General features: G+C 54.2%; 1 protein-coding gene across 1 annotated transcript in view; it reads right to left on the reverse strand.

Moving 5' to 3' along the window:
- SEPTIN12 (septin 12) overlaps positions 1 to 20445 on the reverse strand; it is a 67374-nt gene extending 46929 nt beyond the window's left edge. The window contains exons 1-2 of the mRNA XM_032794702.2: positions 20371 to 20445; positions 6000 to 7373 (exon numbers count right to left, since the gene is read on the reverse strand). Coding sequence (XP_032650593.1) covers positions 6000 to 7373; positions 20371 to 20425 — 1429 coding nt within the window. The 5' untranslated portion in view covers positions 20426 to 20445. The remainder of the gene's footprint in view (positions 1 to 5999; positions 7374 to 20370) is intronic.
- Positions 20446 to 21001: the final 556 nt, after the last annotated feature.

A 21001-nucleotide genomic window follows, 5' to 3' on the forward strand; every position in this document is an offset into this window, starting at 1 on the left:
AGTGTATGCACTGAGCCATGTGAATTTACTATGCCTGGAGTGGAGGCTCTCCCTCTGTAAAGTCCTGAGGGGAGCCCTGTGCTTGGGAGAGGGCAGGAACACGTATGCTCAGGGACCAGGAGGGCTGGCAACAGAGGAACAAGCTCATTCCTCATTTGAACTGGACCCAGTCCCAGGTTTAAGGAATCTGCTGTAGAGCAAATGCAGCCCATGTGGCATTGTGCGGGGTTGTTTATCTCCAGGGTTCAGGCAGCTGGGATTTGCTTTTCTTCAAAATCAGAGGTTGTCCCTTATCAGGAGTTTATTTAGTGTTTCACAGACTCCAGAGGAGCCCACGGACCTGCTGCCTTTGAAACAAGCTTTCATGGAATCTTCAGTACAATAAAGGCAGGACAATGGCTACAGGCCCCACTTCAGCAAGGCCCTTACACAAATCACCTGCATGGTTCTGCTGAACTCGGCAAGGAATCGTGCTGCAGGCAGTGGGGCTGCTCATGACTTAAGCATCTTGTTGAATTGGGATCTTTACCCAGGGGCCAAAAAACTGTCCAGAAGGAAATAAATGGAGAGAACTGGGGTCTGGGAGCAAATCTTCCCTTGCCAAAGTGTGGGGTAAAGAACTGATTTAATACAAAGGCAGACAGCCAGGACTGCTCATCAGCCTCAGCCAGTTCCCCCATAAACCATGGCTTTGCTTATACTCAGCACATAGTCCTGCTGCCTTCAGTAAGCGACCTGGGCAGTAATGTCTACGAGTGAGTGATTGTGCCCCAGACACATATACTGGCCTCAGCCTTATAGCAGGACTCTTTACAAGTGTCTGTTAAACTGAAAGCCAGCCGGAGGGATGGGCAGAACACCCTGCAAACCTTCTCATTCTGCCTGCTTCTGTATCTACTCCTGGGAGATGGGACCCTTCAGTCACACACCTCGGGGGGCTGATCCCCAGTGCAAGCCAGGACCTTGGCAGCATGAGCTTCCCCCAGGACTGCCCTGTCAGTGCCAGCTGGGACGTCAGCCATGAGAGCTCTGGGATACCCGCAAGGCTCTTCCTCGGCCCCATGGCCTGTCCACCAGAGTTCACGCTCAGTGCTGTGCAGTGCCAGTCGCCCCAAATAGTGAGCATGCAGCCTGTGCATGTTCCCCACGCCCCCTGTTCCCAGAGGGAGCTTTCCCAGGACATGCAGGCTTGGAGATGAGCTCAAACCGCACAACGTTATCAGCCACCTCCTGGCCCAGACCATTCCTTACTCTGAGCAAACACAGCACTCTCCCCCTAGTCTGCAGGCTGAGATCCGGTTACTGCCATGGGGGTGTGGGGAAGGCAGGGTCCATCTCCAGTGGGGACACAGAGGCCCTGGGAACCACTGTGCTTTGCTGGGTTGATTTGCTCAGGATTTGTCCCAGCAGAGCCAGAGCTGAGCTCTCCAGTGGGAACCACAAACCTTCCCAGTCTCCAGCTAAGAGTGGGTGGCAGGTTTCTGAAGGGTGATAAGTAAAGGGAGTGGAAGGCTCCAGGTAACAGTGAACTCTGACCCTGCTGGTGACAAGGGCGTGGGCTGAGATTTGCCAGCTCTTTTAAACCCGGGTATGGTCCCCATTGCTGGTCTTGCTTGGAACATGTCATGGGGGGCTTGGCTAGAAAGCCACCGTGGGTGTACGGTTGGCACATTTAAAAGCTTTCCCTGCAGAGGGGGCAGGAGGGGCATCCTTGTGTTATGCTCTTACTGCTCAGGCACCAGGTTCAGGAGGAGACACCAGCACCACGCTGAGATGAAGGGGATCTTTGCAGTGAAGGAGCCAGACTCAGGAGACGTAGGCTCAATTCCCAGCTCTGCCACACACTCCCTGCATGCCCTTGGGCAAGTCACTTAGGCACCGATCCTCAAAGGTATTTAGGTGCCTAACTTCCATTGAAATCCAGAGGAGTTAGGTGCCTAAATGCCTTTGAGGATCTGGGCCTCAGTTCCCCAGCTGTAAAATGGGGATATCAGCACTACCCTCTGTTGCAGATGTGTTGGACACATTATATCAGGGGGCCCCAACGCAGTGCCCGCGGGCGCCATGGCACCTGCGGGGGCATCTTAATGTGCCTGCATCCTGGCCCCCGGGAGAGCACCCACTGAGATGCCGCAGCGGCATTTTGGCGGGGACGCCTCTTGATGACAACGCTTGTCGCCGACAAGTGATGTCATTGAGAGGCGTCGCTCCCGAATTTCAGCAGCGACGCCTCTCGATGACGCCGCTTGCTGTTGACAAGTGATGTCATCGAGAGGCGTCACCCCCGAATTTCAGCAGGGACGCCTCTCGATGACGTCGCTTGTCGACAACAAGCGACATCATCGAGAGGCGTCGCTGCCAAAATGCCATCGAAATTCGGCGACATTTCAGCAAGTGCTCCACCACCACAGTGGTCCTTCAGCTGGCACCCGCCAGCCAAAAAGGTTGGGGACCACTGCCTTATATGATTGTCAGGCACTTTGACCCGAGGGGTAATGGTGGCCAGATAGCCCCCTAGATGGATAGATAGGACACTACGGGATGGAAAGACAGAAATCGTCCCATCACTGCGGTATAGATACTCAGTGTCACACAGGGCCCCAAAACACTTTTCCAGCAAACTTACTAGCTTGTAAGTGTACAATGCAGCATAACCCAGGGGCAAATGGGACCAGCAGAAGAGGTGACCCATCAGCTCTTCTGCTACAGAGCCAACGGCATTGCAGAGTAGGGAGTGTCTAGGGACAGGTGGCCTCTACAGGAAGTAGTCTTCTCTGAGGGTCACCCTTCAGGGACCTGTTTGAAAGAGACCACTGCCAAGTGAACTGTTCGGTCCCAGCTCCCCGCATCCCCGCCAGCTGCTCCCTGCTTGCTCGGGGAGGTGTGAAATATGGCACGGCACAGTTTGGCCACCTGCCACCTTCTCCAGCCCCAGGGCTGAGGAGGAAAATGAGGCAACATTCTGGAGGAGTTCAGCTCCTGTCCTTGTGTCAAGGAAAGCAGGGGGGCTTCGGTGCGAGTTCCCTGCGTTACTTTACAAATGTGGCCCTGGCGTGGGTTCTGCTGGAGGTAAAGCACGTGTCCTGACCTGCCTTCTCAGCAGAAATGGCCCCAGGAGAACTGGCCATCACCAGGGGGCAGAGAGAAGGGAAATGGGAGACAGATGAGACGTAGGTGCAAGCTGGGATGTCTGTGACCAGGTCAGGGCAGACCAGACCAACATGGCCCAAACAGAGCTCTCGATCATCCCCCACCCCTTTCCCCAACACTTATTTGAATCAGAATGGTCTTGTGGTCACCTTGTGCTCCCTGTCTATTGTACCCACTCGTTGTCTCATGTTATATACTCAGGCTGTAAGGTCCTTGGGGCCAGGGCTGTCTTTCGTGAGGGATGCAGACAGCAACCAGTGAAGAAGGGCCCTGACTGGGGTCTCCACGATATGCACCAAGATCTGGGATGAGCTCCTCAGAACTTGGCAGATGTGGGTCAGAAAGGCTGGTTTGGCTCATCCTGGAGACTGGGCCCAGCTCATATCTGACTCCAGATCCAGTTCAGGGGTGTTCACATCCTGGCTGTTGGCTTGGCTGCCTGTCTAGATTAAGTCTGCTTTGGTTCCCAGGACAGAGTTACTGACAAGAGACTGGCTGTAGTTCAGCAAAGCCTGTAGTGTGAAACCCAGGATCTAATTCCCCCCAGCATGTGGGATTTGGGGTATATGCAGCAGGCACAGTCTCCTCTCAGTCCCCCATCACATCCAGCCCACTGCAGTTTTCTAGCCTGTTAAATTTCCACAGGGCCCTCTTCCCAGTCCCAGAAATAAGAGCCACTGGACAATCACCCTTCACGGCACCACTTTACAGATGCCCTTGGGCTTGCATCCCCTTACTGAGACACAACAGAACCACGCCTCCTTTAGCCTCTCAACTGGGCCCACTGAGTCTGGGCGAGTTGGAGCCTAGGAGCAGGAGCCCCAAGGCCTGAGATCTTGGAGGCTGAAGGGAGTAACCAAGAGGCCAGCATTGGGGTAAAGTGCCCCAGTCACTCTCCCCAGCCTCCTGTTCACCAGCTCTTGGTGGCCCAGCAGCTAGTTGAACTGATTTTCTTCCAGAAAAAGGCGGTTTGTGGAACACCCCAGCTTAGCTCTTCCACCTGGACTGGAGTGAACCATGGCAGCAGGAGCCACACGTTGCTGATGCAAGGGCAGCCTGACACTCCGGCCTGTTGTTCCTTATTTCAGCCGCTCCTTCTCCTCACCTTCCTGCCTCTCATCGGGTGCTCCCCACCCACATATCTCCTCCTCTTGCCTCCTTCCATCTACAGGGTTTGAGTTTGTGACTCATGATGAGGACCCAGCGGACAGTGCTGGGAGCCGTCACATCATCAGAAAAGCCTGATCAGCCAATCAGAACGTGGCTGCGAGCCATCACCGTGTGCAGCCATACTCTAGGCCACACCTTCTCCTAGTCCCACGGTGTGTAAGTGCAACGGAACACACCTCTGTATTCACACCCTGTACACTAGTGTAATAATCTTTGTGCAAAATATGCCTTGTGAGGCCTCACTGGAAAACTAGTAACTCACTGGCCAGCAATGTAAAGTTATGAACAGAAGCTGAAATGATGACTAATGTGTGTTTACTAGACAAGCCCGGGGCAGTGCCGGTACCTGTTTCTCAAAGACTAAGGACAAATTGACACCTGGCCAGGGGTGGAAGCTGATGACCAATCATCAAGTGGCCCTTCTTTGGCCAGGAAGGAACAAGCAGATCTGCAGCTTAGCAAACAATTCAGCAAACCTCTCCTGCATGAGACTCCATGTCTCTTTGCTCTCAGTTGGAAAGAACTTTGCCTAGGGGTCATTCTCAGGGAAATACATTTTAAAGGGCGACTGAACTAAACACCCCAAGTTCTCGCTCCCTTTCCACCAAAGACATCCTGTGGACTCTGACTGCAGATCCTGACCTGAAACTTGGTCAGCAATGATACTGGCAACCTGTGGTAAGAACTTCCGCTTCAACCAAGTCTAGTTTGTTAAGTTTAGAAAGCGTTGCATTGTTATTTTCCTTGTAACCATTTCTAAAGTTAAAGCCCTATGATTCATTCTCATTTAAAACCTCTTTCTTTGCAGTAAATAAACATTTTTTGTTCTTTAATCAAAATTAATCCAGTGTTGTGAACTATGTGGGCAACTCTATTTAAGGTCGCAAGTTAATGTATATTGTCCCCTCACAGAGACAATGGACCTTTGTTATCTGAACTGTCCAGGAAAGGGCTGGACAGTGCAGCACAGAACACACATTTTGGGGAGGGAAATCCAGGACTGGGAGAATGTTGGGGTCACCCTGCATGTGGTAATCAAGGCTGGTGAAAGCCCCAGTGTGGCTGGCAGGATTCAGCTGCACACAGACGCTCAGGGGATCTACCGCAGCAAGGCATTGTGAGGCACCCCAGGTTGTGGGATGGGGTGACACAGCCTCTTACTGCTCTGGATTTCACCCTGGAATGTGATAGTAACTTACACCCCCTCAGACTTGACTCATCCATGTGTAACCCCCTCTACGCCCATTCATCTGACCCCACATCTACCTCTCCCCGGGACTAGCCTCCATAGCTGAGGAACAGCTGAGCCAGGGAAGCGAGGGCTGGCTCAGAGAGTACGTAGCACCAGCCTGGCAAATGTCTCATTCCCTGGCTGAGGCCCTTCTCATGCCTGCTACCTCCGAGCACGGAGGTTTCCATCAGCTGGAGAAAGCGGGGAAAGAGAGAGAACGACTGTTTGGGCCTGGCAAGCCTGGCAGTGCTTCCCAGCTGCAGATCCCAGCTCATGCCGTCAGTTTCTTTCATCAACACCAGCAGAGTTAGGAGAAGAAACACTTGACAGGGCAGCCTTGAACACACAGGGCAATGCTATGCCCTGGATGTTCATATTCAGCTCTCATTGACCACAACCTGTGTTGGGCAGAATACAGCCAGAGAGATAAGAAAGAGAAAAGTCCTACCTTCCTTTGTCTTCTCTCGGCCCTGCATCCCCTCGCTCACAGGAGAGACCCTTGGAGAACCTGTCAGGCCCACGTAGGGTGCTTCCCTTGGGTAGGAACTGGGAGCAGGAGCCCTGAGGCCTGAGACCTCGAAGCTGGAGAAGGAGTTGACTTTTTCAGCCGTGGATCGGACATGTTCCATTGGACATGCTGCTGGGCCCCCAAGGAAGGAGGGTTGAGAAGTCACTTGCATTATCTGAGGCCGAGACATGAGCCTGAAGGGAGCAGCTTGAGCAGGAGACAGAGACGGTGGCCAAGGGCTCTCATTGACCTGGGCACCTGGGCACTTCCCCGGAGAAGGCGCTGCGGAGACACCACTCACAGTGGCTGCGGTTGCACCCTCCTTGGCCCTACCCAGGGGCTGCCGGGACAGGCTGGGGCTGAGGCTGAGCTGGAGCTGCTTCCTTGGCAGCAGTCTGGACGCAGAGTCAGCACTCGGCGCTGGATCAGAGCCGTCCAGAGGCTTCCCCACCAAACCATCCAGGCTGATGGGGAATTTCTGCAGCTTTGTTGGCTGCCTGAAGGGTGGAGGAGGGGGACTCAGACTGGGCCGCTGGGTGGCATCGGAGAGTGGGGAGGAAGAGGAAGAGGAGGAAGAGGAGGAAAAGGAAGGCTCCCTGCTGATGGGTGTGCTGCTCTTCCCTCGGAGCAAGGTGCAGTTCTGGCTGCCGCTGCTCCAGGCTCCAGCAGAGTGAAAAGCCAGGACAGGGGCGAGTGGGATAGGGGAGCCCTGATCTTCGGCAATGTGCAGGTCCAGAGAGGGCAGCGAGCCATGATTCACTCTGGCCTTGGACACCAGCTGGATGGGCTGTTCCGCCTCGGAATGGAAGACATTACTGTGGGAAGAGAATTTCTTCAGTACCGGGCTGGCAACCAGGGCGGCCTTGAGGACCCGAGGCTCTGGCTGCCTGGCAGCACTCTGGCGCGTGCTGGGTGGGGGTGGGCACTCCAAGCTGGAGGAGGAGCTGTGAAGGCTCTTGCTGCCCTGGCCCAAGGAGGAGGAGACGCCGTTGGGATCAAGCCTGGCTTGGAAAGAGGCGACCCGGGTCAGGCTGGAGCCCACGGCGCCGTTGGCCCTGGCCAGCTGGATGGTGCCTTTGCTGAAGGAGAAGCTGGTGCTAACCCTGGTCTTCAACACAGGGCTGTGGGCTGGGCTGGGGCTCGAGCTGAGGCTGATGTGGGATTGATAGGTGGGTGGCATGAGGCTGGCCAGCCGGCCGTTTTCCCCATTGCCCACGGCTAGGCTGTCTGTGGGTGTGCTGGGGCCAAATGGGCAGGAAGGCAGAACGGCTGGAGCCTCTTCAGCATCCTCCATATCGAACGACCTCTTCAGCGCTGCGAGAGAGGAGGGGGTGGGAGAGTTAGAGCAGGACTCCCCAGCCCACACACACCAGGGCCATGCAGCCTCCTCCCATTCAGTCCCACCGGCCCTTCTAGCAGGGTCTAGAGTTGTGCAAAGAAATCACAGCGAAGGGACCACATGACTCCCCTTGGGCTCAAACCCTCCCTGAACTTTGCGGCCCTTGGGGATCAGGTCTGGGCCCATCTCTGCATCCCAACGAGAGCTGGAAGCACAGAAAACTCGCCCGCCGTCCAAGCTGGGGCTGCATTCCACAAACAGCCTCTGGGTTTTGGAGAAATCTGAGATCAGCTTTGGGCAGAGCCAGGCCCAAGCTTATGGGTCTGGCCCCCATCTGGGTCTGAGCGGGCACTAGGGGAAATATGGTAGATTTGAGCCCAGATCCAAAGTGGAACTCTGAAGGTCTGAAGCCCACTTGGACCCAAATTGGGGAAAGATTAGCACAACCCCCAGTCTGGGAAATCAACCCGCCACCGCTCCCCACAGCATCCGTGGTAGCTACATGGTGCATTCTGTTGCATTGCCTTTCAAATCCCCCACCCAGCAAGCCCTCCCCATGAGGCAGAGCACAGGCAAAGCGCTCCCCAGCTCTGGACTGAGTGGGGTGGAGGGGCTAGGGCAGGGCTGGGGAGGAGAGGCAGACAGTCGGCCTGACACCCCCTTTGCAGACTGCATGGAACAGAGGGTTTTGTTAGCAGGTCCCCAAAGGGAAACTGGAGCTGTGCTCTTCGCTCCCCTCCTGAGGTCTATAATCTCTCACCTCTCTCTCTTCACTGGATTGTATCAGTGTCATGCGCTCTAAACATGCCCCTCGGGGGCAGCACACTACACTAACTGCTTTCTTCACTTCCAACCAGCACATGTAAAGGATCCTGCCTGGGGCATCCTGGGTAATCAGATCTGCTTCCTGCGCCACTCCTGCACCCTCCCTTTGCTTCAACAGGATATGTCTGGGCTACAGCATGGAGAATGCAGGGCACTGCCCACCCTAACAGTCACCCAAGCCAAATCAAATATTGCAAAGGGAGTTCAGGGCTGAATTTGCCACGAGTTCCAGAGCTGCTGGCACATTCCCTACAGCACCCCTTGCTGGCAGAGCCTGGGACTGGGGTGGAGAGGAGTTTCCCTACAGCCAGCACTCTTACCCCATTCCTTACAGCCCCTCCCTACTGGGATAGACTGGGAGTGGAGCCCCAGACAGGCTGTTGTCAGTGTCCTGCAGTGAGCCAGCCATCAGTCACCACCACCGACAGCTTGTGAAATGAGGATGGCCTCACTGTTGGGCTGTGTGAAGTCCTAGCAAAAGGAGAAGCTGGTGAGGGGTGGGCTGCAGCTGTTTGAGGCAGGAGGCAGCAATCACTCTGCCTAACTAATGGCTGAAGAGGACAAAGCTATCCACAGAGCAAAATTGGCCCCTCAGAATGTGGCAGGGCATCTTCCAGAGCGGCTGTGGGGAATGCAGCTAGAACTGTCTCAGCTGTCAGGTACTTCCAATAGATATAAAAATGTGAAGGAGATGGGTTGGAGTGAGAACACCAAAATGTTCCGGAGTGCGCATGTTTGCTTGGGTTGGTCTGGCCCCTCTTGAAGAAGAGCATGAGTAAGTCAACAAATACGCAGACCACACAGTCACAACAGGCCAGATTCTCTCTCTTCTTTGGCCAGCACCAGTGAATTCCCACCCGGCAGGAATATAGTCCATTGCACATGCTTTATTCCAGTTACGGAAACAAGCAGCTGCCCCAATAAGAATCAGCTCCCATTGGTCTAAGTGCTGTTACAAACACACAGAAAGACCCAGATAAGCAAGACCCTCTTTGTATTCTCCAACTCCACAGCAGCACAGACTTCTTCTCTTCCCCCATATCTAAGCTGTCATTTAAAAAAATGTTTCCAACTCTCACGGATGTGAAGACAAGCTTGAAAAGATGAACTGAATGTAACTAATGCAGGGATGTCTGCCTGAGTCTGCAGAGAGCCTGAAACAATAGCTTCGAGAGCTGTTGACTGCCTCATTTGTATTATTGGGGTGTTAACTCTGAAACCTAAAGATGACAGCACAGAGTCAACTTGTTGAACGACTTTGCAGATCATTCCAGCAGAAATCTTATTGCTTGTATTATAATGTCGCTGCAGGCCCCAGTCAGGCCTGGGGACCCATTTGTTCTGGACACCCTACAAATACATAGTAAGAGACAATCCTTGCCCTAAAGAGCTTGCCATTAATTTAAGAGGCAATACAACAAGCACGTGTAACAAACTGCTAGATAGGAAGATGGCTCCTCAGCAAAAGCCAGGAAACGGGTGTGGGTGGCATGTGTACACAACTGACCTCAGCTCTATGCCCAGCTACCAGAGGAGTCCCACAACTACAACTTCCTTAGCGATGGCCCGGAGCACTTTCTCGTGATTCACATTGCCCATGGCAAAAGAAACACCCTGCTTGGTTTCCTACTCTCCTGATGCCCAAGAAGGCGAGCTGTTCTGAGCTAACGGACACAGATCTACATCCACACGGGGACTATGCTTGGTCATGTCCCGAAAAGCAGTATGGTCTGGGAGCAACTAAGCAGACGTGGCTAAGATGCCCTGCTCCTCCCAGGAGCTATTGGACTGTACCTGACATGAGGGCCAATAAAGGCAGGGGCTTACTATTTCGTCTCGGAGCAGAGTGGAAGTAGGGCATTGAGGGTGCATCAGGGCAGAGGACACTGGCTAGGACAGCTGATGGAGGGGATGCTGGAGGCTGTTATGTGAAGAGCAAAGTCAGGAGACACTGTGATCAGAACTGGGCGAAATATTTCCAGAGACAGTGAATTTTGACAAAAAGGAGCATTTCAAAGAATGCAGAATGTTTCATGAAAACATGTAGATTTCTTTGCAACTCTCCTTTGCCTCAACAACAGCAACAAAAATGGAAACCCCCCACTTGCTCTCATGCCCTTGAAAAATGTTGTTTGTTTTGATTTTTAAAATGTCGACATTTTCTTGTCAACAGGATTAGATCGGAAACACTCTGAAATTGTTGTTGCACAGACAGTGTCCAACTCTTCCCATTTCGTTCTGGGCTGGAATGAAACCAATGCAACAATTGCTTTTTTGTGAAATTAACATTCTGCTCTCCAGCCAGTTCCAATTGTAACTTACAAGTTCTGTATTCTGAAAAAAACACCCTATTTGACATCTAGATCTCACCTGTGTGGTTTTTAGACAGTAACTTTTTTTGAGGCAGTGTGTTTGGACAGTGCCCAGCACAAGCTGAGAGCATTTGGTGTTAGTGAATAGAAAATAATAACTATAATTGACATGCTTATATTGAGCCTCCAGAGACTGCTCTGCTATTGAGAAACACAATTATTTTCCTAAAATTATCTCATTCTTTCACAGGCGAGACATGGATTTACCACCTCTCGACTGCCCCAGCGAACCTGCAGTTCATTTGTAATCCTTTGAGTGTTGTGAAAATTAGAGTATCGGTTGGCAGGTAAGTCCCTTCCCTCCCCAAAGGGCATTCTCCCTCTGCCAGAGGGCCAGAGAAAATATCGCATTGTTTAACAGCTGAAGGCACTGAGATGCTGGAGATTTAGGAGGGCTGGAAGAGGTCTGCCAGCTAGTAAACTACTTGTGAGAATCGCTAAGAGGGGAGGTTATTTGCAGTCACTGCATGTCATCAGAAAACCAGCACAGAGGGCTGAATTCCAGCCTCTCACAGAAGAGGGCCTTTGGGGCACTCTGTCTTGGCAGGCAACTGCTGTGGGCACGCACAGCTGGAACCCCTTTGTAAACACATCTGGTCAGGAAACACATTAGCCGAGCCTCAGCCTCCCACTACGCCAAATGGAGCTGCTCCGAGGCTCTGTATCCCAAGATACAGGCTCATCAGCTCTCCCCCATCCTCCAACACACACACATGCTCCGCTGAGCACAGATCCATTTGGTGCCCCGATCTCCGTACTCCACAGCGTGTTGCCTGCCATTTGCTAGTTCCCCATTCCCCCATCCCGCGCCCCATTCCACACACCTCCGGGGTGTTCAGCTGTTTCTGTGATTAGACCAAAGGGTTCCTTGGCTCTCATTTCTACCTTCCCACGGATCTGCCAATATCACCCCCCCATCTGAGCTGGGGGCCCCGTTCTCAGCCCTGCTGGGATGAGGGAGTGCAGGCAGTGACTGGCCCTCAGAAGGACCCAGTCGGCTCTGCCTGCTGGTATTGGTGACTATCCGTGTTACTGTGTCAAACCAGGTGCTGGGTTTAGCACAGCCAGGAGGCCTGTGTTCAAGTCCAGCAAGGGAAGGCTGGGTGGGCGGGTGAGCGTGGGGCAGTGCTCCTGGCTCCACACTCTGAACTGGTGTCATTGCTCTGGGGCAGCACTTAAGAGGTTTCACTAGAACTGGGTCTTATGCTCCTCCCAGGCTCTCCCCCAGTGCTCAGCACAAGGCCCAGGCACTGGTATATGCTGGGCGAGCGTGACCTCCTCCAGCCCTGTAATGGATAATGCAGTGCAGGGAATCACGGGACAGAAACATGGTGCCATGGGTTACAAAGGAGATCCAACTTCTTCCCCAGCTGGACAGTCTGTGAAGACCTTGGCAAATTATGGGGCTCGGTGAGGTTGTGCCCCAGGATTCCCAGCTGTGCATGGCCCAGTGCTGGGCAAGAAGGGCAGGTGCACTGCCAGCCCCCATTCTGGCATCGCGCTGTGTACCCACTCGGAGCAAAGGGACAGAGTGCCCCTTCCTGAGAACCCCCCAGGTTCAATGCTGTGTGATGGCTCATGCTAGCTGCCGAACGAGGGTCCCTGGGATGCAGACAGGTGTGCAGACACCCTTCACCTCCTCCACCCCTGACTCTCAGAGGGTCCTAGGAAACCAGAGGAGACTAAACTCAGAAGGATGGAGGTGAGAGGGGTTTCCCCTTGAAACCACCCAAGCATGAGAAGCTGCCTGACCAAAGCCACTGCCCTCCCATTCCAGCTAGGACCAGCTGCAGAATTTGTAAGACAGGGGAAGGAAGGCTCTTCACCTGGGGTGAAATCCTGGCCCTGAGGAACTCAAGTTTTGCTGTTGATTTCGGTGGGGCAGGATTTCATCCATGGTAGGTAGAGCAAGCAGTAGCAGGCAGTCTGTGCTCCTGAAACCGACAGCCCAGTTCTGCAGACTCCCACGGCTCAGAGAATCGTTTCAATCGGCTTCCAAACTTTCGGTTGTTTCACCTTTTGCCATTCACCCATGCTCAGACAACTGCTGCTTTTTTAGAGGGCTAGCCCCCGGAATGAGATTTTACACTGAAGTCTCTTTTGCCTACTCTGGTAGGTATCCAGATGCCAAAAGCTCCCAAAACTTGAAGTGACATAGGGCAATCTCCTTACCATGCAGTGCCACGCCAGTGAGGCTCAAGTCTGATCTGGTGGCAGCACCTGCAGGCACAGCGAATGCCCATAAGGGTGCTAAGGTGGTTATAGTGATGTGGCCACCTTTGCACTAGGAACTGGCCTGAACCACCAGTTCATTTCACAAAGGCTACCGAAGCATAATTCCCCTCACTGTTAACCTGTGGCACAGCTAATCAGTGACTTAGGAGATGAACGGCGCCAGCTCATATTAATGTTTATCGGATTGAGCCAGCCCTCAATAACACATCTCCTCCTGTCCAATGCTGCGTGCCAGCATGTGCTGAACACAGCGGAGCTTTGGCTCCAGCCCCGCTCTCAGCCACAGCGCTAGAGAAAGCCCAACAGACGGGATAGCTGGAAGGCAAGTGCGGCCAGGGAAGCGCAACAGTATTCTAATCAGCTGCTCCCCAGAAGGGGCTGGGAACACAGTGTTGGTTCATTGAGCCCCTCAGTGTTTGGACACAGACCATAACCCTGGCTTGAAGGACTACGCTCGCCTGGGGGAAGACAGAAATTAGACTCATCTCCTCCCTCTCCTTCTGAGCTACTCTCTGAACTACTAGGATGGCTCTCCTGCCATCAGAGGTCCTCCAAGACCCTGGTGCTGTTCTCTGAGAATTGGCATAGAAAGAAGATCTGCCTGGGGGGGATCATGGCTCTGAAGCGCAGAGGCTCTTGCAGCTGTGTGTTCCATATATGAACCCTGGTTAGAATACTTGCTCTGTCTGCAGAAGACAAGGGGAGAGGGACTTTTGGTTTCTTAACAGAAGGAAGAAGTTAAAGCCACTGTCATGGCAGAGGGAGCATCTATAAACGATGTTGCTGAGTCAGAAGTGAACAGCATTTCCAGCAGGAAGCCATGCAGAGCCCAGGGAGGGCTACAGTAGAGCAGAGGTGATGCAAATTAGGTCCCAGAATGGTGGATACTGTCCTGCAATAGAGGGCAGGTAAAGCAGTCAGATCTCTGGATGCAGTGGGCTCCTGCGTGCTAGGGCAGAGACGATGCAGTAATGTCTTGGGGATGGGCTATAGGGAAGTGATGCACTTGTATTGCAAGGTGGCCGGCCCTGAGTGCACTCAGCACATCTGAGGGGACGCTGTTATAGCCTAAGGCTAGAATTGCTGTAAGAGGAGGAGATGATCCAGCTGTGCCTCAGGGTTGGAGGTTCCCACACACGGTGCTGTAGCATAGCAAAGCTCACTCAGGTGGGTCTTGATGGCAGAGGTTCCTGGCTGCTGTGCTGTCAGAATGAGGTGATCCACCCCTCATTGCAGACCCCAGTTCTCCTCCTCTCCGCCCAGCCACACCTGCTGCTGGCTGCCCCTTTACAGACTCTAATTCCCACCTCTCTGCACCTTGTCTGTTATTTCAGTCTCGGAGGTGCACTGTGGTAACAGTGATGTCACTGAACTCCCCTGGGCACTGCTTGGAGGCCAGCCTGGTGTTCCGCTGCACAGTACTATCATGCTATGTCTGCGCTCCCCACCTTGGCCTTTTCCTCTATGGCCCAGACGGGTGCTGCCCTAGGCCCGTGGGTGGAGGCAGCAGCACTGCTACCACAGCAGCCCCTGCTGGCCAGCTGCGGTAAGAACAAGGCCAGCAGAGAGACAAAGATGCTCCTCTCGGAGCAGCAGTACTGGGGGAGGGGGAACATGCTAATGCCACATGGTTAACTCCTGGGTCCACCTCTACCTAGGTCGTGTCCAATCCTGGCCAGCCCTAAAGAGCCAAGCTGGTGGAGGGTGTTCACCAGGAGAAAGTCCGCCAGCAGTGGAGTAGGGATGGGGACAGGAGGTCTCGCCACGCAGGAGACATGCTGCCTACCCAGCCCAGAGGCGCCTGTCATTAATTCCCTTGTTGTGGTCACCCTTTGCTATTAGCCCTAGAGATCCTGGTCTGTAAACTTCTCTTAGCTCTGCCCAGTGCACAACTGAGGTCAGGGCCCATGGACCCAGCTCATTTATTACGCACTCTCTGGCAGGGCAGGGATTTATCAGGGTCAGCAGGTGGCTGGCTTGCCCCCTTTGCCGTGCATCCTATGGGATTCTACAGCTTCACAGACCCAGGGCATGGGGCGCTCATGTATCTCCTTCAATTCACTGGGGGCCTGCAGCACCCTCAGGGCTGGCTTTACGCATATCCTCTGCACCCACAGATCCACCGGAGCTAGGACTGGGTTGCACATAACCAGAAATTCCCCAGGCAACTAATGACATGAAGTATCAATGTTTTGCTTTCAGCAGAGGATTGCAAAGCCCCACACGAAAGGTGGGCAACCTTCATTATTCACATATAACAAACAATGTAACAGATACACTGAGGGGTAAAGGGACTCACCCAAGGTCACATAGCTGGAAAGCGGCAGGATGAGAAATAGAACTCAGTTCTCCCAATGCCACCCCTCGATCTACACACTAGGCGATGCTGCTGCCATCTTCAAAAAGGCCTGAGTGCACGGAGGGCTTTTGGTACCGTGACATACGAGGATCGGTCCAGAACTTGATGAGGCTGCACCACGTGAGGAATCAAATGTAGACGGGATGGGGTGCGTTTGGGGCACCTTCCAACAGAACTTCACAGAGTAGGGGAGAGGAGAACCCACAGGCTGAAACCAGCCCCGAGTACACTCACCCACATGAAAGATATAGCACACATGGAGCGACTCACAGGCACAGTCCATACCCAGGACACTGACCCACAGCACGGTCCAGTGGTGATCACCATGGATCGGCAGGCATGGGGAGCCCTCCTCTCTTCCTGGCTCAGACTAACGGTGTCACCTTTGGCGCCTCTGTTCCTCACTTTGCCCGTGGGTGAAGTAGGGACACTGCTACTTTCCCCTCCCAGAGGGATAACAGGAGACCTAGCTAGTGTGCACAGTGCTCAGAGAGCTTTCGACAGCAGACACATGAGCAAAATGTTACCTTGCTCTAAGCAATGCCAGGCAGGTAGTTCTCCAGGAGGCAGATCTGAGCCTGTGCCCTCAGCAGTCTGGCAGGCAACATTACACATGTGAGGACAGAGGGGATCAGTCCCCAAGCAATTAATGAGCAGGCTGGGGGAGGGGCTGCCATGGCACCTTGGCAGGGGCAGCAGGATGAGCGGGGCGCCAGCAAAGAGCAAAGGTTATGGCCGTGGGCAGGGGAGCATGAGGTCAATGGCACAAATCAGAAGACTGGAGAGGAAAGGGGTGAGGAATGGGGATGAAGACACATGGTGAGGAAGAGGGAAGAGAGGAGGTGGTGGAGGGTGGCAGGAGAGGGGAGAAGGTGCCAGGAAATGGACGTATGAGGGCATGGGAGAGCGCTTACAACCCAGGCTCTACCTCTGGGTACTGCTTACTTTGCATTATTAGCAGAGCTTGGACCAACCCTGGCACCCTGAGCTGGGCCCAGACTGCAATCTGTTCCCAGTACCAGATGCCCATCGCAGGACCATGGCCCCTGGCACCGGGGGCTCCCTGGGAGCAGAAGGGTTAACACAGGCCATCCTAGGTATGCACATTCTTTTCCAGACAATAACAGGCTGCAGCTTTCCAGGAGCCAGGCATCAGGTTACTCTCTGATCCTACCTGCCCTGCCCCACTCCCAAGCCACCTCCAGGATCCCAGAGGCCACTGGCTCCAGGAAAGAGCAAAGGATAATTAGAGGGGGGAAATCATCCCCCTCCCACCCACTGGCTGCCTGCAGGGGCTGAGCGGATCCAACCCCTCCAGACTGATGCTCCATTTCCACTCTCAGCGAGGCCAGGTCATGTGATCCCCACCCGGGCAGGGACTTTGTGGGAAAGGCACTGACCACCACCTGAATTGCCAGGGACCTCACTGTCAGCTCCATCGGTGCCAGCCTCCAACTCCTCTATGGACCCCTACCCCAGAGAGTAGGTACCCATGGAGCACCGTACGGACTGCACTAGCTGCTCCTCATTTTTCTCTCTAACCAGAAGGGTCAGAAACGGTCTTCAAAGAAATGGAAACTTGGACAGAGCCGTAACTAGGGATTTTTGCGCCCAAGGCAAGGGACAGGGGCGGCACGTCCGGCTCTTCAGCGGCGAGTTCCTCTCGGAGGGAAGGACCTGCTGCTGAATTGCCACTGTTCTTCAGCGGCAATTCGGCAGCAGGTCCTTCCCTCCGAGAGGGACTGAGAGACCTGCCGCTGAAGAGCCAGACGTGCTGCTCCTCTCCTTTGCTGACAACCGGCAGCAATTCAGCAGCGGGTCCCTCAGTCCCTCTCGGAGGGAAGGACTTGCCACTGAATTGCCGCCGAATGAGAGACTTTCTGCGCCCCTCACCTTCCGCGCCCAAGGCAAGTGCCTCACTCGCCTCGCCCTCGTTACGGCACTGCTGAAACTCCCATATAAACCTGACTCCAAGAGCCGGGGCTTTAAGATCATCCCCAAATGTCACAGGAAATTGTGCACTGGCAACACTGCTGTGAATTGTCTCCTAGAATGCTAATACAGCAACAACTCTCTGCAAGAAAGCGAGGCCGTGGGGGAAAGCGTGGCACTGCTTACGTGCCTCCCACGTACGGCTCTCAAAGCACTTTACAAACACCAATGGATTAAGCCTGTGCCCCCATGAGGTAGGTAAATCAGCATCATCTCCCCATTTTACAGATGGGGAAACTGCAGCAGAGAGATCACGGGCTTGTCCGCAGAGGGAAGTTGCCCAGGACAGCTCTCCTGGAATAGCTGCCCACAGGGACGCTCTGTTCCAGAATAAAAATGATTTTGTTCCAGACAAATATTCAGCTTCGGAAGCGCACTAATTATTCCAGAGAGCAGTGACTTTTATTTAGGAACAGTGTCCCTATGGGAAGCTATTCTGGAATAGCCATTCCAGATAATTGCTCCATGGAAAGAAGCCCTAAGTCACTTGCCCAGGGTCAGGGACAGAGCCAGAAATCAAACCGAGGGCTCCTGATTCTCAGGTTCCCTCACCACTCTTAGGAGCAGATTGGCAGCCAAGGACCGTCAGATCGGAGACCAACCACCCACATCCCCCCTGAACAAAGGAGAGCCGAAGAGATGGGGGAAGCTTTGCTCTTAGCTCAGCGGAGTCTCCTGTGGACTAGCAATGCTGCCCCATGAACGAAGTTCCCTGGCTCATCCCTCAGCAGCACAGCCTCAGATCCTCTCCAAGGGCAGAGGGGGAACCTGTAGGATGCTGCAGATCCCCGTCCAGAGAGGGCAGAGGTGTGAAAACCCCATGCCTCTGACTCAGGATGGGTCCTGCTTTCTCTCACACCTGCGTCCCTGGTAACCCTCAGAATTTCCATGAGCCAGAGGGAGCAACAGAGAACTGGGAAGAAGGGGGCAGTTTCCGTTTCTTGTGGGGGAAGGGTGCCAGTAGGAGTCCTAGGCCCTGTTTTCTCTCCTCCAAGGGGTATTCTCTGCAGGAGCGGCATTGCCCTGCCCACGCTGTCCTTGCCTTCTGCATCTCCCACTGTCCTAATCCCGTCCCCTAGGAGGCTGCAGCAAAAGCCCAGGGTGAGGAAAGTGCAAGGGCTGGTCCTGACCTAGTGAGGAGGTGCTGAGATGCTGCAGTCCAGCGATTTTCACCGATTCTGCTTAGAGCTTGTCTATACGGGAGACTTTTCCAGTTACACCAGTATCCCTGAGCCACTCCAGTTCCCCCAGGCTAACCCCCCTGGGGACACACTTGTTCCAGACTAAGAATGGCTTTTTGCAGCATGGTTTAAACCACTTCCAAAGGGACACAAGCTCTGCCAAACAAGGCCCTCCTGGAGCAGGAGGAGCCACGTCTCCCCGAGGTGGGCTGTGCTGGTGTAACTACACCGTTGCATGGGCCCAGTGATCCTGGCACAGACAAAGCTGAAAGGAGGGCAGTGGTGCCAGGACCCAGGACACTGGCAGCGGTGTCAGGACCCTACACTAGGGGCTTTTGCTGGGACAGTTCTGTTCATCAGGATCACACCTCTTTGTCCTTGACTACACAGCTGTGCCGGCAGAGCTTTGTAGCGCAGCTTGTACACATGGGGCTGGGGCTACACTGGTATCATACTGGTTTAAATTCACACTCTCCCTTATGCCATAGCTTACAGCTTTCCCATGTAGACAAGCCCTTAGGAGCTAACTGGCTCCCATTTACTGGGAGCTCCCAGCTCTGCCATAGACTCCTTGGGTGACCTTGGGATTAGTCTCTGTGCCTCAGTTTCCCCAACACAGGGGATAACAGTCCTTCCTTTCTTCCATAACTTGTCTGTCAAGATTACAGCCTCTTTGGGCCACATTTTTGTGTTGCACCTAGTGCAACAGGGCCCGAGTACCACCCTGCTACAGGTAATAAAGCCAAGCAAGCTCTTATTTGACACTTTTCACTTCTTTTCTCTCCCTCTCAATCCTTCACCCCCTGAGCTCTGCCTGCAACAAGACTGCTTTTAGGATGCAGAATTCCCCCTCGCCCTCCATGAACCTCTTACAAGCTGCTCCAGGAGCCTCGAGCAAGCCCTATATCACCCCGAGAGTTACAAAAGCACATGGCCACTGGACTCAAAAGCTTGGGGCAAGTTTTTCCAATCCCACAATGCACTGGCCCCTTCTCCGCCCCCTCAAACAGAAACTACAGAGGGTGCAGGGATGGCCTGGGCCCCAATCCCAGCCCCTGGGTGTGCTCTCAAAGGGGAGATTGTTCTCCGGCTTGCTGGACTGCACATTTGCCTTGTAATCTAAACAAGGAGCAGAGCCCTGCCTCGCAGGCACTCGCTGCAGGCTGGCGAGAGCCGTTCCTTAATTACAATCTGTGAAATGCTGAAGGAATCAATGCCACAGCAACAGCTGGTAACTGGAAGCTTTTCCCCTGCTCCCCTTCCTATTTCAACAGACACAAGCTGGTTATTGGAGCCTCCCCCTCCAACCCCACCTCCCCCACAGACCCAGAGTTTTTCCAAGCTCAAGTTGTATCTGACTCCTACTGCGAGTTGGGTTTAATTACCTGCTCAGTCTAATGCCTGAGCCAGCCTGCGCTCTGAGCCCTCCCCAGCCACTGAGCACTGCTTAATGCTTTCAGGCCTGCAGACGGCCTCAAATCCCAGACCGAACCCCCTGCCATCCCCCCCACTTCCACACAGCACACCTACGTATACTCCCTGACACAAGTGCACTGCACTGCATGCACAGCTGCGCACACATGCACACTGCCCTGCACAGCAGACGTGCTATCAGTGCCATTTACATGTGTTATAAGGATTTCCTCTTCATGCAGGTTGGGTCGAGTCCCAAAGGGCAGCCTGGCTTGGGGCAGTCCTTTCCCCACCTCCTCTGGCTATTGTTTTATGTCATACTCCCGGAGTCACTTCTCCTGGGCATTGCTTCCTGGTTTCCATAGGCCCTTGGGCAGGGACCTAGGGTGGCAGGAGTAGGTGAAGCTCAGTGGCTGTGCCTGCTGATGCCAGCAGGGAGGTGGTTGGCCCCCTGGCTTGTGTATGCTCAGGCGGGTATATGGGATGTAAGAGAGCAAAGCCGGGTATGTAGCTGGTGCTGCATGGGATGCAGTGCCCAGCCTGGACAAAGCAGGAGCCGGCTGTTGAGAGCCCGGGCTCCCCATCCCAGCCCTACCTTCGAAGTCAGAGAGGATCCCCTCCAGGTGATCGTTGACGGTCAGCTGGGACATCCTGGCTCACTTCACCCTGGCAGCAGTGCGGGTGGGTGGGTGGCTCACGCCCAGCCTGGCCGAGCCAGCTGTGCCTCTCTGCCTCCAGCTGCTGCTCTGCTCCTGGGATGCCCCTTCAAGTCTTCTAGCTTGGGCAGAACCTCGCCATGCCAGAGGGAGAGGAGAGACTCTGGGGAAGGGAAAAGATGGGAGTCTGACCCAACTGCCTTCCACCTCCAAGCCAGCCAGCCCCTTCCAGAACCCAGAGGGCTTCTGCTCTCTGAGACGATTGGCAGCGGAGGAGAGCAAAGGGAAAGAGAGAAGATCCCCTCCCCCTTGCCCAGAGAAAGAATGACAGAACCCCCCCTCCCGCATACAGCCCACCCCCAGCTAAGCCCTTGCTGGGATCACATTGGCTGCACTGGATTGCCTGTCCCTGCCCTGTGCAGGGAGAGGAGGGGAAAGCAAAGAGGAGGAGAAAGGAGGGGTGGGGGGCCCAGAGTCAGAGCAGCTCTTGGCACACAGAGAAGTCAGAGAGAGGGAGAAGGGGCGGGGGAAGCTCTGCAGAGCACTCCAGCAGCGGGGTGGGGGGTGAGT

The sequence above is a fragment of the Chelonoidis abingdonii genome, chromosome 9, assembly GCF_003597395.2.
Source record: "Chelonoidis abingdonii isolate Lonesome George chromosome 9, CheloAbing_2.0, whole genome shotgun sequence".
Lineage (NCBI taxonomy): Eukaryota > Metazoa > Chordata > Testudines > Testudinidae > Chelonoidis > Chelonoidis abingdonii.